This window comes from Orussus abietinus, unplaced genomic scaffold (genome assembly GCF_000612105.2).
Source record: "Orussus abietinus isolate OABI.00-Male unplaced genomic scaffold, Oabi_2.0 scaffold107, whole genome shotgun sequence".
NCBI lineage: Eukaryota > Metazoa > Arthropoda > Insecta > Hymenoptera > Orussidae > Orussus > Orussus abietinus.
This window is the reverse complement of record NW_019394259.1, coordinates 64198-80395: the sequence shown is the minus strand read 5'-3', so window position 1 is coordinate 80395 and position 16198 is coordinate 64198. Positions and strand designations below refer to the sequence as shown.

At 52.3% G+C, this 16198-nt stretch overlaps 1 protein-coding gene across 1 annotated transcript in view; it reads left to right on the top strand.

The window, feature by feature from the left end:
- The window catches only part of LOC105702997 (gamma-aminobutyric acid type B receptor subunit 1), a 37818-nt gene extending 21831 nt beyond the window's left edge, over window positions 1-15987 (top strand). Inside the window, exons 6-18 of the mRNA XM_023434683.1 lie at window positions 1355-1579; window positions 2228-2288; window positions 10471-10594; window positions 11024-11140; window positions 11230-11368; window positions 11437-11553; window positions 11672-11833; window positions 11980-12083; window positions 12258-12551; window positions 13123-13367; window positions 14290-14487; window positions 14564-14791; window positions 15326-15987. Of these exons, the coding sequence (XP_023290451.1) occupies window positions 1355-1579; window positions 2228-2288; window positions 10471-10594; window positions 11024-11140; window positions 11230-11368; window positions 11437-11553; window positions 11672-11833; window positions 11980-12083; window positions 12258-12551; window positions 13123-13367; window positions 14290-14487; window positions 14564-14791; window positions 15326-15987 (2676 nt within the window). The remainder of the gene's footprint in view (window positions 1-1354; window positions 1580-2227; window positions 2289-10470; window positions 10595-11023; window positions 11141-11229; window positions 11369-11436; window positions 11554-11671; window positions 11834-11979; window positions 12084-12257; window positions 12552-13122; window positions 13368-14289; window positions 14488-14563; window positions 14792-15325) is intronic.
- Window positions 15988-16198: the final 211 nt, after the last annotated feature.

The following is a 16198-nucleotide window of genomic DNA, read 5'->3' as shown; positions in this document are numbered from 1 at the left end:
ATTCGAACGGTGAATGCCGAGCGGAGGCGGCCGGATGAGAGAGCGGACACGAGCTGGACCAGTTTTTAGTCGAAACCCTTTCTTCGGAACACGTAATCGAGATAATGACGGGGTTGGCTTCCTTCTGAACGCCGTTCCCCGCGAGATTCCTCTCACGTGCCAAATTCATCGACGAAGGTACTCTTGTCCCCGAGATGAGCACCGGCTCTTAAAATGGAGCACCGAGAGATGTTCGAATGTAAAGATCTAAATTTTCCGCGGTCACTCCATCGGGAGGAATTATTTAAACTTCCTTTTTTAGAATCTCGGAATAAATTTGTACCGACCGGCTGATCGGGTTATCGAATGCTCGCCGAATGTCGACCTCCCATCGCCGATGCATAGGGATGCTGCATTAAGATGCACGCTTCGATCCGGCTTCCCTAGGATGACGGCACATCCGAAGACTATTTCGGACATGCATAACCTACCGACCTGCAGCTGATCCATAATGACCCTACGTCGTATACGTGCCGTAATAACACCTAATGCGTTATCATTCACGAGTAATTAATTAAATTAACAGCTGCTTAGCTCCGACGTGGCGTCACGTAGGGTGACTGGAGCGACGTCCATCAAAGCTGTTACCGAATACAAGCACCTCGTGATAGCGATATCAATGACGATATTCCGGTTTGTCCGTGATAAAGGGCCAAGGAACCGAAAAGAAACAGGGGGTGATTTCGTCACCAGGGGGTGATAACGAGATCGACCGTGCCGATTGTTGCACCTACCTTTGAAAAGCACCGGGCCAGATTACAATCGCCGACAATCGGAGTCATCCACGTGTCGTTTTAACATCGAGGCCTGTTGAGTTCACAGATTGGCTCGAAACTGGGTCGTTGATGGTTTCACCCTCGTTGGGCAGCTCGGCCCATCGCCGATAACTCGATCACGTGGTTATAAACCTGGTTTACCGAACTTTCGTCACTATCGCGTTCAATTGATCTGGAAACGGGGCATTTTCCCTAATTTTATCTCCGCCCATTCCCAGGCCGGAATCGATCCCCCTTTGATCCCGGTTCTCGTAAAGCAGAAAAACTGGAGAGTGCCGATGGCGCACCTACGCTCCGACAATCCCGAGGTAAGCGATGTACTTCGCGTTACGGAGGACGAAATTTATGCCTCCTGGAGCCACGAGATGGATGGCAGATCAAGTGCGGCCCTCGATCTCGAGGAAACGAGCCGATCCAGGATACCCTCCTCGTCTCCCCGTCGAGTTGGCGAAGACGAAATGAGACTTTCCGGGAGTTCCTTCGGGCTGAATCTTTTTTTTTTTTGTCCTCTTTTAATCTCCACGAAATTAATATTTCAGACGACCGCGGATTTCGTGTCGGAGCTGGCCAAGAGAGGGGTGACGTCTTCGAGGTTCTCCGCCCAGACTTACGACGCCGTGTGGACCATGGCGTTGGCCATATCCAAGACGGAAAACGGGCTTAACCAGAGGAACATCAGCCTGGTGCAGTATACGCACTTGCGGAAGGACCTGGCCTACGAGCTTCTCGGACAGCTGAAGGGCTTGCACTTTATCGGGGTTTCGGTAAGTGAGTTAGGCGAGCTTAACAAGAAACATCCCCGAGCGAAAGGTGCAGCTGCTGTTGGGAAAGGAGGACGCGCCACCCCGAGAGGCCGAGAGCCTCGAAGAGCGACGCCAGAGTCCTTCCTCCAGGATCAATTTGACTAGCACTTACGACTTTCATGCCCCTTTTTTAGAGCCCCAAGAACAGGCGATTCGATTAGGTCGATCCCCCTTTACGACTCATTTTCGTCATCTCTCCGGAGGATTTATCGCCGTATAAAGGACGAGACCTCCGCGCCTCCCGCGGGGTAACTTAAATTTTACTCCTGACGAGTCGTAATCGCTTGCGCGACTCCCATGGAAAAGGAAAGAATTCCCATACAGTGGAAACGGGATCCCGGCAGACGAGGATTTCCCTCCCGGATTTCGAAACACCTGTTGTGGAATGATTCGTATATATGTAGATCATGAGAGAAGGCGGAATTTTTACCCGGCACAATCCCCTTCCTCCCGCCCCTCCCCCTCGTCCCGGGTACATATCGACTGAGAATGCACGTCGGTTTAGACGCATTGAGACCGCCCGAATAGACCGGGAAATTTACATACCGTCCATGTTGAATGCGTCATTATGTCTCAAGGCGGCAAAGTTTTAATGAATATTGATTTCAGGGTCCGGTCTCCTTCGACGGTGCCGATCGCGTGGGTATCACCGCTTTTTATCAAATGCAGGGTAAGTTCCGTCGATGCGTGACTATCGGTAAACTGTGAAGCGATTCCAATCTGCTTTGAAAAATTTCCTCCCCCTCCCAGAAATTCTCGTCGTAACTTTTCACGGCTAGTCGTTCGATTCTCGAATTCGTTGTTCCCCCGAAACGCGCCGTTATCGTTCTCCTCGAGTTTCCCATTTTCAGGCTCACCTGCACCCCCGTTAAGTGCATACCTTGGGGGAGAGATGCCCCCGACGCGTGTTTCGAATTCCATACCCTTGAGGGGGTCCTTAGAGGAGAGCAGGACTCGCCTTTATTTCTGAGACGCGTCGGTTTCGGGAAGGACATCGTATATCGGTCGAGGGCGGATACGTCCTTTGCCGAATCTAGCAAGTTATCGCCGAGTTATTAATGATAATGGCACTGGGAGCGGCGACGCCACGATATAAGGTCAATGGTGTTGGCTGACGGATGGAACCAGGGTGCAGGGCATGTGCAACGGGGTAGGTTCCGGGTGCGATATGGGGTCAGGTGCCGAGGGGAATGCCATGGACGACGGGACCTTCTAGGTTCCCAACCTTCTCCTCCTGCGACCTAAAATACAAGTCCTAAAAGATATAAATCCGCTATCATTTATCAAATTGAGCGAAACGGACCAGTCCACGTTTACAGGACCATGTCCAATGTCGAGGGTTCAATTGTCCCTGATTATTTATCCCGCGTTAGGCAACGTGGAGGGTAATTCCTCGGGTCATGTCCAATGGCGGGCCGCCAATATTCGGCCTGGAACGAGAAATGTTTGCACGTCCATCACCTCGGCCCGGAAAAGTGGCATTTCGAGCGCGATGGCGTCCCTTTCGGAGGGAGGCCATTCCGCGTTCGGCGGTTCAGGTGGCGGAACGTCCAGCCCCGATGCGAACGCGTACCCGGCCATAATCAAGGCCGACATTTGGAGCTGCATAAAACGCAAATGCATCTGGGCGCTCCGAATACACCTATGCCCGAGCGCCGGTCCATCAATTAATTGGCACGAACTATGACGGCGCATCGTCGCGATGCATCGGCCGGGTTGCACCGAATTTGTCACCCCGACGAGTGACTAGGCCCCGGCACCCTAACGCCAATGGAACTCGAACGGAATCGCGAACGCTGTTAAACGACTGCGTCAAGGGCACCGGAAGTCGCGCGTTTATGGCCGCGTTTCCGCCCGGCGTAAACCCGGGACGGGCCAGGTAATTCCGTCCAGGTTTGACTGTATGACTGCTCGACTACTCGCGTGGCCGACTATGGACGCAGGAAGGGCGTTAACGTAGAAAATGACTTCCGAAGGACGACTTTCGAGTTCTAAGGGGGTGCATTTTATTGCGCGAACAGGCCGCCGTGCGGAAGTTTCCGCGGAATCGATCGGAGACCCGATTTGCAGGATCTCTTCGGGCTTGTCTTCGGGATTCCCTCCTGAAATTCCTTCTCGAAGAGGCAACTTCAGGAGGGGTGGAAACCTACGAGGTGGTTAAGTATGTGCCCCTCACCCTTAGAATATATAACAGTGGAGACGTTCCCCGTATTCTTCAATTTAAGCGCTGTCACGGAAGGACTTCTTCCTCTACTACATGACCTGGTGTGCTTTATTCCATGTATCCCCGAGTACCGGGTATATACACCCACGTCGTCAAGTTCTCGACGTGGGTTATTTCAGACCGTAAACCCATTCGCGTGTCCTTCCAAATCCAATTCCAAGGCGACTCCCCCCATCGGGCTTTAAAATTCGGAAATTATCGAATCGCTCGGTAGGGATAACTCCCGAATCAATTTTCGATCGCCTCCGGACCAGGAAATGAATACTCGGCCGCGGGTGATGTTGAAAAAAGTCACGAGGGGAGTTGCCGTAAATGCTGATTATGTGGGAATATTTATTAACGGGTAAAATATTTTTTTACTATCGTCGGGGATCCGAGAAGTACGTACTTCCCGCGCATTAGAGTCTTGTGATACGACTCTTATGTACCAATGTCGACGCCGCTGTCAATAGACGTTCTCCGGGGATTTCGTATTTCCCGAAAGTTCTTAACTTCCGCTGAAAGTGCTGCGGGTGTTTCGAGCTGTGCGCGGGTCGCGGAATAAACGTCCTGCATTTGTCATCGGGATTTCACGTCCGGCGAATTCCTTTCGATGTCCGGACAGATATTCCCGGGACGTCCGCAATGTGGTCCCTTTTAGAGGAGAAATACCGTTCTCGAGGTATGACGTCTGTCGGAAGACATCAGCCAGTCAGATTTAGGATTCCGGGTGTCGGACACAATACAGATGCGATATATCTCTCCTTCCCGGAAATCAAGGAAGGGGCAATCGTAAGGGGAATTCTTCCTCGTCCCTCATTCTTTTTTATTTTTATTTTTCGCGAAAGGGCCAGGAAATTCTTGAGATTTTCCGAAACCATCAAAAGGCTTCGAGGGCGTGAGAATTTCAAGACCGTTCCCGCCCCGCCAGGATCTCAAGGTGCCGGATCGTAAAGTACGTTTATTTCAGGGAATTTCATGATGAAATCCCGCCCCTGGCTCGCCCTACTCCTTCCAGAGGATCCTCAACGATCGGGAGAAACTGGAATAACCGTCGCCTGGGACCAAAACTAATTTTCCTCGGGTTCAACCGAACGTAACTTCGCCGCGATTATGCCCGGAAGAACGAGGAGAGGCGATACGGGATTTTCAGGAAAATCGAAAATCACCCGAACATCCCTAGGGACCCGGAACGTTAAAGACGCGTCCCTGAGATCCTGTCGGAGAAATTCCAGGTCTGGGAAAATTTTTCCCAGGAAAACCCTTATTCTTTTCTTTTTTCTTTTCTTTTAAGGAATTTAATTCCCCAGAGTGCGTCGTCGATGATCCGAAGTGTCCATTTAATGCAGGAAAACCTCGTCGATCAAAAGGACGAGACACCCCCTAAAAATTCATGAATTTCTCCGAAGAACAAATTCATTCCCCCTTGCACCCAGGGGTGCAATATTAAGATGCAACATGCCGGAAAATTACCTCCTGGTACTTCGGTGCTTATTGTCAGCCCTCTTCAGGTGTATACCTTCGAGTAGTGTAATTCTTCGTGCCTCGTTCCGAGTGGTACATCCGTTTAAGCTAAACCGGCGTTCCCGTTGCGGCCATTTGCTCAAGAATTAGCCGGCAGCCGTGAAAATATTATTTCACGCGTAATTACTCCAATCCTGGGGCGGGTCCGAAGATAATTCCCTGCACAAAGATTACTATTACGGCACTCGGCTAAATCCTTTAGGCTCGGTCAAGGGAAATGGGCTACACTTTCGCCTCCGCGATCTCGCACTCCTGGACGGTTAAATATTTGACGGGCAAATATGTACGGAGAAAAGTTCGTTAACGTCCCGGGGATGCAGACATTAATCCCGAAATTTATCGCGAGATTCTACGAGTCGTCCCGTCGAGGAGGGAACCGGCTGCAGGGACATCAGCCTCGCATAAACGATAAAACGTCGGCAAACATCGAAGCATTTATCCTACGTCGGGGAACCGCGGGTCGTTCGATCGCCTCGCGAATTCTCTGTTGTTGGCCGATAACCAGGAAGCCAATGAATAATTAATATCCCGAGTCCCGAGGGAGCGACGCAGCCAGGGGAAACGACCATCCTCGAGGAGGGCCAGGATTCCCACCAATATTACCCGGGATCCGTGGTCGGCTACGACTGCTTCCTATCAAACCTCCTAACGACGAGGATGATCTAATCGCGAGAAAAGGAGGAATTCTGGAACATAACGTGATACGGGAATCATCCCCCGGGAGCAAACCGCGCATCCTGGCCGATCCTTCGATGTTGGACGCGGTCACGTAGACGACCCTATCCTGGCTCGCTTACAGGGAGCATATTCCTGGGATTGAAAGGATTTGTATGGCCTGACGTTGAGAGACTGCATATAGGTTGCCTTCGAGTTGCACTTGGTGGTAACAAGAGACTGTATGTGCATCCTATCCACCCCCGCGTGAAATGCGGATCTACTCCTGGAATAACGAGTTCCAGGCTGGAGTTTGGATCAAGATGCTTTGACAGTCCAGACTTATTCCTAGGTATCCATTTTTAAGAACGGAGGCGTACTTGAAATTTCACGTATCTAGGGAAATATTAATCGATTAAATGTGAGGTGTCCACTGATTGCGGGGGGTCGCACGTGCATTGCCCTGGCAGGTGCATTCGCGTCCCCGGCACTGCAGGGAACAATGTAGCGAGGCCTTTTAAATCCGTGTCCTGTCCATAATGGAACAATGGGTCAAGAGTACACTCGGTTGCCACAATGCCGCATAATTTGCGTGCCCTGGACCAGTAGTACCCTCTGGCTCCTAGGAACTAGGGCTGATCCCTCTTGCTCGAATCAACGGGGCCATTGTCGAAGCCGACTTTGTTGGTGCAATCTACGAGAAGAAAGAGAAAATAAAAATCTCGGTCCACGTGTGGCGAGGCTCGGAATCTTCGACTCGATTGGGTGGAATCGCGTTTGGATTAATCGGTAGTTCGATGATTTGACAACTGCCGACGAAGCGGCCCATCGCTGTCGATTTTTGTTACTCGGTCGATATTAATTACAGGGCCCGCTAATTCTCTCAGTAATCTACCGTTGATGATGCTCTGGTATCGAACACTGGGCACTGATTCTAAGAGAGGGTTAGTACACGGTATCTGGAGTGGCACAAAGCTCCATTGTATGGTATTCCGGTACAATGGCGAGCAGAACTCTCTGCAGAGGACGGTCTTCTTCCCGGCGTGACGGGGGTGGAAAAAGTTTTATATAAAACTGCCCGCTTGTATGAATCGACCGACCCGACGCGGAATCGTGCCGGAAATGTCCCGCCTGCGATTCTGAAAAATCGCCACCGCCCGAAGGAGTTCACTCTTTAGAATTTCCTGTTTTAAATTATCGACGGGAGGGAGCTTAACTTTATTCAAAAATTTTCCTGGGGGGATGGGAGAGAAATTGCCCGATTAGAGTCCGCAGTCTCCTGTTTTCCTGGGTATACCTATTAACCCTGAGAATAATGGCCACGTCGAAGTACAACTTGATATCCCGATTACGGCCGGCGCTTTTTATTTGCCGGACCGAAAGGAATCGGCAACGATTGGCCAATTAAGTCCCATCTCGACGCTTTTCCCGGGAAATATACCGCCCGAGGAAATTCTCCGATTCGCCGGGGTCTTCGGGATCCTCTCCAGGAAGCCGCCGCTCTAATGGGCGCAATTGGATCGCACTCTGATCAGTGCATCGACTTTATCAACGGCACTCGCCGAGGGATAGAAAATTGGACTCCAGTTTCAAATCAACTCGGGGAGTTGATTTAGAGAAAGAGAGGATAATGGCACCGGGAAATATTCCCGCGAAATGGGAATTTAAGAACCGGCTGCCTGTATAGACGGTGGAGCAATCGGACCGAATCGAGGATAAAATCCAGTAAAATGTAATCCGCGATTTAATAGTTCGAAATCGATGTGCGATCGGGCGTTCGGAGTTGGAGGATGCAACGGAGCCTGTAACAAGGGAAGGCGATTTAGGTTTCCCCTGACCGAGTTTGCTGCAGTTCCTCGGGGGACAGCTCATCCTCGCCATTGCCTAAATGCGATCAATTGCAAAGTTCGAGTTGGGGGGATCGGGGGACACCGCGATCCCATCCGTACATTTTCCCCGGGATAAATTAACGCGTCCATTGGCATCCGCGGGGGAAAAACGCGACCCTAATGGCCGAGGGTCGCGATCAAACGCTCCGACTTGGAGGGCGCGACGAAGCCTGTAACGCGAATGGCGAATTGGATTCTCTCTGACCGAGTTTCTCGTGGTTCCTCGGGCGACTACTCGACCTCACTTTTACCTAATGCGGTAAATTGTGAAATTTCCGGGGGAATTCCCCGGTCTACGCAGCGCCACGCCGGAATCAAAGCTCGGTTCGTCCCTCCACCGCGAGGAATTAAAACTACGTTAAGCCGAGGGTGAATCACGATGGTGACTTAGCTCGCAATTACGATAATCGGTGCTACCGGCACTTAATTAATTATTAGACGAGTTGCCCATCGAACGCGAGTAGGGGCTCCTGGTAAAAAATTAAAGGCCCGAGGAAGCGAATTTCGAGAAACTCTATTCGATGTCGCTTCTCTTCGGTTTCGCTTCTGCTCGTACTTGCAGTTCTGTACTTACAGTTCGTACTTGCGGATGGCCTGCAAAAGTACAAGTGTCCGCGTTACCGGAAACCGTATGCTGTACCGAAATCGATTTCAGATACGAGTCTGCGGAAATAAGAACCTCGTGGTCCTAAGAGTCCTCCTCGCGGCTCGACAAATTGAACACAGCCTGGCCTCCTGCCATTTTTCTCGAATTGATTCGCTACTCGAGCCGGTGCACTCGCAAAGAGAATGATCAAAAGTAGACCTTACCGATACCCGTTACGTGCACCCGGGATGAAACGCGAAACCGATCCGAATAGAAATGGGCTAAGAGAGTATGCGAAGAAGTGTCCATTTCTCGAAGTCGATGGCAGATTCTGGACCACCAGCTTCCAGGAAAATTGGGTCTACCTCTGTATCGAACTATAAATGCATAAACGATTCCCCGTTTCCCCGAATATTAACGCAGCGTGGCAGGGAGAGGTCGAAAATAAAAAATCCTGGAAAAAGGTTTAAGGGAAAGATTTAAAGGCGAATAATGTAAGAGCACTTTTCGGGGGCAGCTTGGGAGGATGTCTGCCAGAAAAAGACAGGCGGAGGTTCAAGCGATATACTTGTGTCGATATAGAGGAAAGAGGGGCGAGATAGAGAGGGAAAAACGATGGAGCGATAACTCGCAGTCGAGTACTCTTATCACGCCATTCATAACTCGGGTGGCTTGGAATATCTCAGTCGTCGTCCCTAACTCGGCTTCATCAATTTTTCCACCGACGTCTTCCTCCTTCGGGAATACTTTCCCTAAACGCGGGTACAATTACTCCACGTTCTTGAAAATTACCTAATTTAATTGCGACCGTTAATTGACACCCTTCCCACCGGTCCTATCAATTTCCCACCGCGGTGAAGAGCCAAGGTGCCATTTCGGGGCACCTCCTATTTGTGTAAAAAAATTATCTAATGTCCCCGAGTTTCGTTACATATTCCCGTGGATCATAAATATGTATAGGGTGATGAATGCGCGAACTGAACAACGTCTACTGCCGTTAAAGGGATTAGCTCGGTTCGCGCCGAATCTGGTATTCCAGGTGGAATCCGGAAACTCGCGGATAAGGCCGGATTCGGGGTTGGTTCAACCGAGGGGTCGATATCGGTACGTAGGAATTCAAACAAGGGTTGACATCCCTGCCGGAATCGAGTGAAGGAATTAATAAAACATCCGCGATATCCGGGAAACGCGGGGCGTCGCTCTCTTCCGACCCTCGACGTCTTACTGTATCTCTATCCCGGGAAACACGGGTCGATTCTGGAATTAGAAATTTATGGCAAAGCGAAAATATCCCTTCTCGCTGTTTCACTTTTGGCCACCGAGAAAGTGTTCCCTCGTAAAAAAATTACGAACGAGCTAGCCCGGCCTTACCGGGCGCAGAAATACTGTTCTCGCGAGGAACTCGTGAAAAATGCATCCCGCGTTCGTCCTGCACAATTTTTGCCAGGAATACCGCACGGTGGAGGCTCCCTTCCGAGTCACATTTGTTCTGCCCGATAACGTCGCGATATCAAATATATGCCCCTGCAACCGTGCCTCAAAAGCTGGAGGATTCATAATCTATTTCTCCTATTTTTACCAACTCAGTTCTATCAACAAGTTACCGGTATTCTATTCCGATCGCGAAAATTAGTTCGCGAGCGTGCTTCGTGTTCCCGCGGGATTCCGTGTCCTTTATCACTCGTTCCGGTATTTTTCTTCGCCGGTTGGTCCGATACCGCCCTATCGGATGGGATTTAGAAAAGGGTCTCTTGCCTTGATAAGTTTCCGGCCCAGCAAGTCGGCGATATAACGGAGCCCTCTTTCACAAAGTGGAATCAATTAACCCTAATCCCTTATCGCGGAAAGCTCCCGAGGGAGCCAACAATACGTCGAAAAAGGGGGAAAGCTCCGGGAGGCGTTAAATCGAACTCAATTCGGTCACTTATCGGCGGCTGCGATTAGAGCGCCTTATATCAAAGGGTTTACAAGCTGAGAGGTTTCCTTTTAATTCCAGGACACGTTATCCGCAGAATTGCTATCTTTACCCCGGAAGATGGCCACCTCACGATGAATTGCTCCGGGTGCGCGAACACAAGATGGCCTGGAGAACATCCACCTACAGCTCGTAGGGTGTTCAGGTACGAGTGATGCTCACCTCGGCACTTTGAACCCCACATTCTCCTGATCGCCCTTCGATGCCTCTCTCGAGAATGATTATTTTGGAAATGGCGTCAAGATTGAACTCGCCGCAATTAAAGTTGGCCGCGATCGGATCGCTCGTCACAGGCACCCCGTGGTTTGTTGAACGCCCGCGAACTTTGCCGAACACGTCGGCCGAACTTAAATTAAACTTCCCCCTTATCGAGAATTCTTTCGCGAGTTCGCGTGCATCCACGAGGAGGGGAAGAAAAATATGTGATAACGGGGAAACTTAAGTACAACTGTCGTGCGGTCGGAGGAAGAGAGTAGCGCCCGGGGCGGCGCATCTTCCGCGGGTTTTTAATTAAGTTTAGGGAAGGGTTCCCATTTTTAAACGAGATAATCTTCATCAGGATCTTGATTCGCAGGTTGCGAGTCGTCACCGTAGCACCTGCTGCGTTTCTTGCGGTCACCTGTCTGGCCAGCGTGGGGGTGACGCTCGCCCTGGCGTTTCTGGCCTTCAACCTGCACTTCCGGAAGCACAAGCGAGTATCCTCCTAGTGAATGAACCTAGAAACCTAGAGGCGTACAGAATGCGTCAGAGGCTGGAGGTTCATCTTGTTTCTTCAAACAGGAGCATCAAACTCTCGAGTCCTAGGCTGAACAACATGGCTGCCGTGGGCTGCGCCCTGGTCTATGGGGCAGTCATCCTTCTGGGTCTAGACCACGCCACTCTTCCCGACAGCGATGGCTACTTCCCCACGGTTTGCACCGTAAGTCCACAGCCGAAATCTTCCACGGGGCAATTAGAATGAATTACGCCGATTTATTTACCTCTCAGGCGAGGGTGTACCTCCTGTCGGCGGGGTTTTCTCTGGCCTTTGGCTCCATGTTCACAAAGACGTACCGGGTCCACCGGATCTTCACCAGGAGCCGCAGCGGGGTCGTCAAGAACAAAGCAAGTACCCGCCGACCCTCCTCAAAACTTGGAAGCTATAGTCCCTGAATTACGGAAATGAGTACACGGAAGGATGCATCTTGGTACCCGCGGTTAAAACTTGCTTTCCTTTAAATAGCTCCTGCAGGACACCCAGCTGATGAGTCTCATCTGCGTGCTGCTGCTGATAGACGGTCTGGTGGTGACCCTGTGGGTCACCGTGGACCCCATGCAGAGGCACCTGAGGAACCTGACTTTGGAAATCAGCGCCCAGGACAGGGGGGTCGTCTATCAGCCCCAGGTGCGATTCCGCAGGTTTCTGGGAAATCTGAGGCAGTGTTATCTCGAAATTGCTCCTAGTTGACGGAGCTAGTTGATAGTCGGGTCTCGCTAAACGCGAGTCTCTCCCGCCTACCTCGAATTGGAAGCCGAATTCCGACGTTCCAGGTGGAGGTATGCCGTTCTCAGTACACAAACTGCTGGCTGGGAGCTCTCTATCTCTACAAGGGTCTGCTGCTGATCGTGGGCGTCTACATGGCCTGGGAAACCAGGTAAACCCGAGGCGGTAATCCGTTCTTCGAGGTCGACGAACCCCGGGAGACTCAGAGTTGTCCTCCTACGCGAATCGTAAATGTCGTGATTAATGCCGCGACGCGAATCTACTTACGACCTGACTGAGGAGTCCCTTAAGGACCGACTCTTCAAGGTACGAATTGGGTTTCCAGGCACGTCAAGATCCCTGCGCTGAACGACTCCCAGTACATCGGGATGAGCGTCTACTCCGTCGTCATCACTTCCGGCATCGTCGTGGTCCTAGCGAACCTGATGTCCGATCGAGCCACCTTGGCCTTCGTCACCATTACGGCCTTGATCCTGGCCTCTACCACCGCCACCCTGGCTTTGCTCTTCCTTCCTCAGCTGGCCAACATCCTGGCCGGAGAGAGAGCGGATCCCGTGGTCCAGAGCCTGGGCCTCAAGATCGAGAGCAACACCAGAAGATTCGTCACAGATGACAAAGGGTACCGCCGACTATGAATTTATCTCGAATCGGACGAAACTTCAGAGATGCCTCGGACGTTTCCACTCCCAGAAAATTTCCACTTCCTGTAGGAGTCGCGCGAGCGCCACTCGAGGAGAATCGATAGGGTCCTTGAAGGTGATGATCAGAAGAGCAAGTAAAAGCAATTAAAAGCACCCGATGAAGTTGAAATAACGAATCAAACTCGGCCGATTACTTGGTCCAATGCGTTCGAATGCTCGGCCGACCAACAAACATAAACTTCAAAGCCCATAAAATGGGGCCCAATCGATTCATCGGTAGTTCTAAGGTCTCCGTATAGATAGGGCGACTCCCCGGAGGAAGTAATTCGCGCCTCTAAACTGCAGACAATCACTGGCCCGGGGGTGTATTACAATTTCGAGGACAATGCAATCTCGTTCCTGGAGGTAAAGGAAACGCGTCGGCCGGAGTCTGTTTCCTGGTTTAGGGATGCGTTAACAATGGCCGCGCACTTTTTGGGGCGGCGGTGCGCCCTTCGGCGTCTAGATCTGGATCGAGGAGAGAGTGGATAAGGGATCTCGGTCTTGCAGGGAGCTCCACTTTCGAGTCGAGGTGCAAAACAAGGTGTACAGGCGAGAGATGGCCCAGCTGGAGCTGGAGCTGGCGAGGCTGGAGAAGCAGCTGGGACAGGAGCAACCGGACCCTTCCCAGGACTCGTCAAGCGCCTCCATCCCCCAGAGGAATCCCAGTATAACTGGGGGAGTGCCTCTTCTTCTTCTAAGTGTCCTGCCCCCGATCATCCCTCGTGCCAGCTGGCCATCGGCTGATCCATCCGGTGAGACGATTTTCCTTCCCGGTTGTCAACCGTTTCGTCACGATGGCCGCCCTTGGTGGACCGCGCAACACGTGAACCGATTGCTGACTCTGAAAGGACCTCTCAGGACCTTGGATAAAATTCGGAAAATTACGAAAAAGACTAGGCTCGCGTGTCCGAGGTCCACCGAGATGCGACCACGCAAAGGCGGTACGATGGCGATCATACACGTGCGTCCATCGAATGGCCTTCATTGACGGACCGCGGTCGGATGTCTCTTCTGGAAAGTACATTAATGTTCTTCTCGCTTCGTCGTTTCCGCCATTCAGGTTCCTCGGAAAGGTGACATTATTCCGTATATTGCACGCCCCTGCTTGCAACGACACCCACTCACGTTCTTGCCTGGCTCTCGTTTCTCGTCACCTAGAGTCCGCAGGATTAGATCAAAGGAGAGAAGCGTCCTCTCCGACCCCGAAGTCCTCCTCGTAGAGAGACCGCGATAACGAGCAACGAGCACCGCTCCGATCGCGCCTCTTTTTCTAGAGATCTGCACGTCGGATGCACGCACTTTTCCCCTGGAACTTGCCTTGTGATCCGCGGAAGTATGTCTAGGGATCCCAGGACTTGCGTCATGAGACGTCCCGTTAAATCCTCGATAAGGGGAGATAAACGCAAATCTCATGGCGCTCGACTGCTGTTGGCGAAATTCGGAATGCAGCTCCGAAAATTCAGCCCTCGTATCCCTAAGCGTATTGACGGATGTTCACTTCGGACGTGTTCTTCGGCGTGTACAGAAGTACCCCGAAATAGTCCTAGCCCTGGAGGAAGTCCTCGCTCCCTGTCATTCCGTCTTCATGAGCTTCGCCCCCGCCTCTGCCCTGCATTCTTCTCGCAAATACGTCCGCCAACGACGTGACTCGAAAGTCTTGCTCCGTGAAAATAGGCATGCGTCGCGGAACCGTAGCGTTTAGCAGTCAACCGGACCTGGAGGAAGGTCCTCGAAGGAGCCTGGCGGACATTTACAAGCTGGACAGGCGCAGAGACACGGAGGGTCCGAACCGACTCGGCGTCTTCCAGCGGCTCTTCAGCATGTTCGGCAGTCGACCCAGCAGCAGGAAGACGTCCACGGCGTCGTTTACTGGTACTGAAAAAAATAAAATAAAGTAAATCCCACTTTCTAGGACCCTCCCAAATACAACCATCCACGTCCCCCACAGGTGTAGCATCGGCCCTGAGAGTACACATGGGCTACATAGCCGGTCTGGTACCGGGGGCCAAAGCTGCCTCCACGTGCCAGGTAGACACCCAAGGTACCCGACAATCTCACCCCAGGTGTGGATCAGGACCTATAATCAACATCACCAGCGAGGAGGACCGTCGACTGAGTCTGGGGCTGCGCAGGAAAGAAAGCAGCGAGCCTAGGGTGAACTTCACTCTTCCCCCACGTGAGTGCTCCAGTTTCCCCCTTATCCATATGAGTTTTCTTTTTCATGTCTCCCTATCCGGGAGGCCGTCGGCCCCGTAAGAGAATTCTAGCCCCCTGTTCGCGAGTCGCAAATGGGATTTGGGGGAGAATAGGGGGCAGACCTTGCACCCACTGCGCCTAAAAAGTCGAGTCACGGACCGGGGTTGAGTCGGCAAAGCCGTAGAACGAGTGCTTCCAAAGGGGCCGGCTGTCTCTAGGGGATGCCGCGACGCGATTCGCGGATCCGTGCTCGGGAACAGCCGGTGTGGAAAGTCGGATGTCGGGAACTCCGCCGAGGGATGCTGCAAAAGTGTTATAGATGCACCACTTGGCGCGATAGCTCCCTGGAAGAGATATTCGGGGAGCCGCGGGAAATCCGAGGGTTGGTTCGACTTCCGATCGAGACTGGAGGAAATGGTTCACCCTGAAGTCTTTGATCATCGTTTCTTTGCTATGATTTAATTAAGCGAGGGATCTATCGATGAAGATGTCAAGGTGGCGGAATTCTTTCTAGAGGCGAGCTCGAGTCACACGTCCTCCAGAGAGAAGGTCCGCGGTTCTCCGAGGTTCCCCCACCGGATCGTCCTGGCGAACAGCCTGGGAGCGATTCCCCCCTCGAGCCTGGTGCAACCCCATCGCTGGCACTCCATGGAAGATGCCACCAGGCCGAGGGTCACCCCGATTCCAAGAGGCGCTTCCCTCAGCCCGAACTGCGACGTCTGGGCTACCCACGAGGTCGGCATTCCCCTCAGCGAGCTGGCCAGCACCGCCAGGGGAAGAAAACCTCCCGATACTCTGGCACTGACGATCGCGACGGACGAAGACGTCGAACGGAACGAAACGTTGACGATGGACCTGCGAAAGCTCTTCAGGGAGAACGGCGCCGCCGAGACCCCCTGCGAAGGCGGCGTCGTCGACGAAGAAGCGCGCAAGCCGAAGTCCGCTTCGTCCTCGTCGTCTCCGTCCAAGCCGAAAGTCCTGCCCGGTGATCTCGTGAAAGGATCTGCTGGAAAGAGCGACTCCACGACGGAGGGGTCCCTGGTCCTTGCCCCGGAGTCGGGAGCCTCGGACCATCCGGATAGTCCGAAGATCCTGGCGAGCACCTTGAACAGTCCCATTGGCGAAACGGCGGAGGTCGCCGAGGAAGGTCCCGAATCTCCTCGAGAGGATCAGTGAATCCTTTCCAGGATACGCGTCTGTTCGTCGCCGCCGAGAAATCTGTGAACAGGGCCGATGCTTGAACGAAACCGAGGATGACGCCGAACGATGCGATCGATCCGTTCGAACGGTTTAATCCGTTCACCCCTTCGATTAGGGAACTTCTAGGACGGACCTGCACGAACGTTCTTCCGATTATCCTCGGCAATCTCTTCAGGGTGTCCGCCGA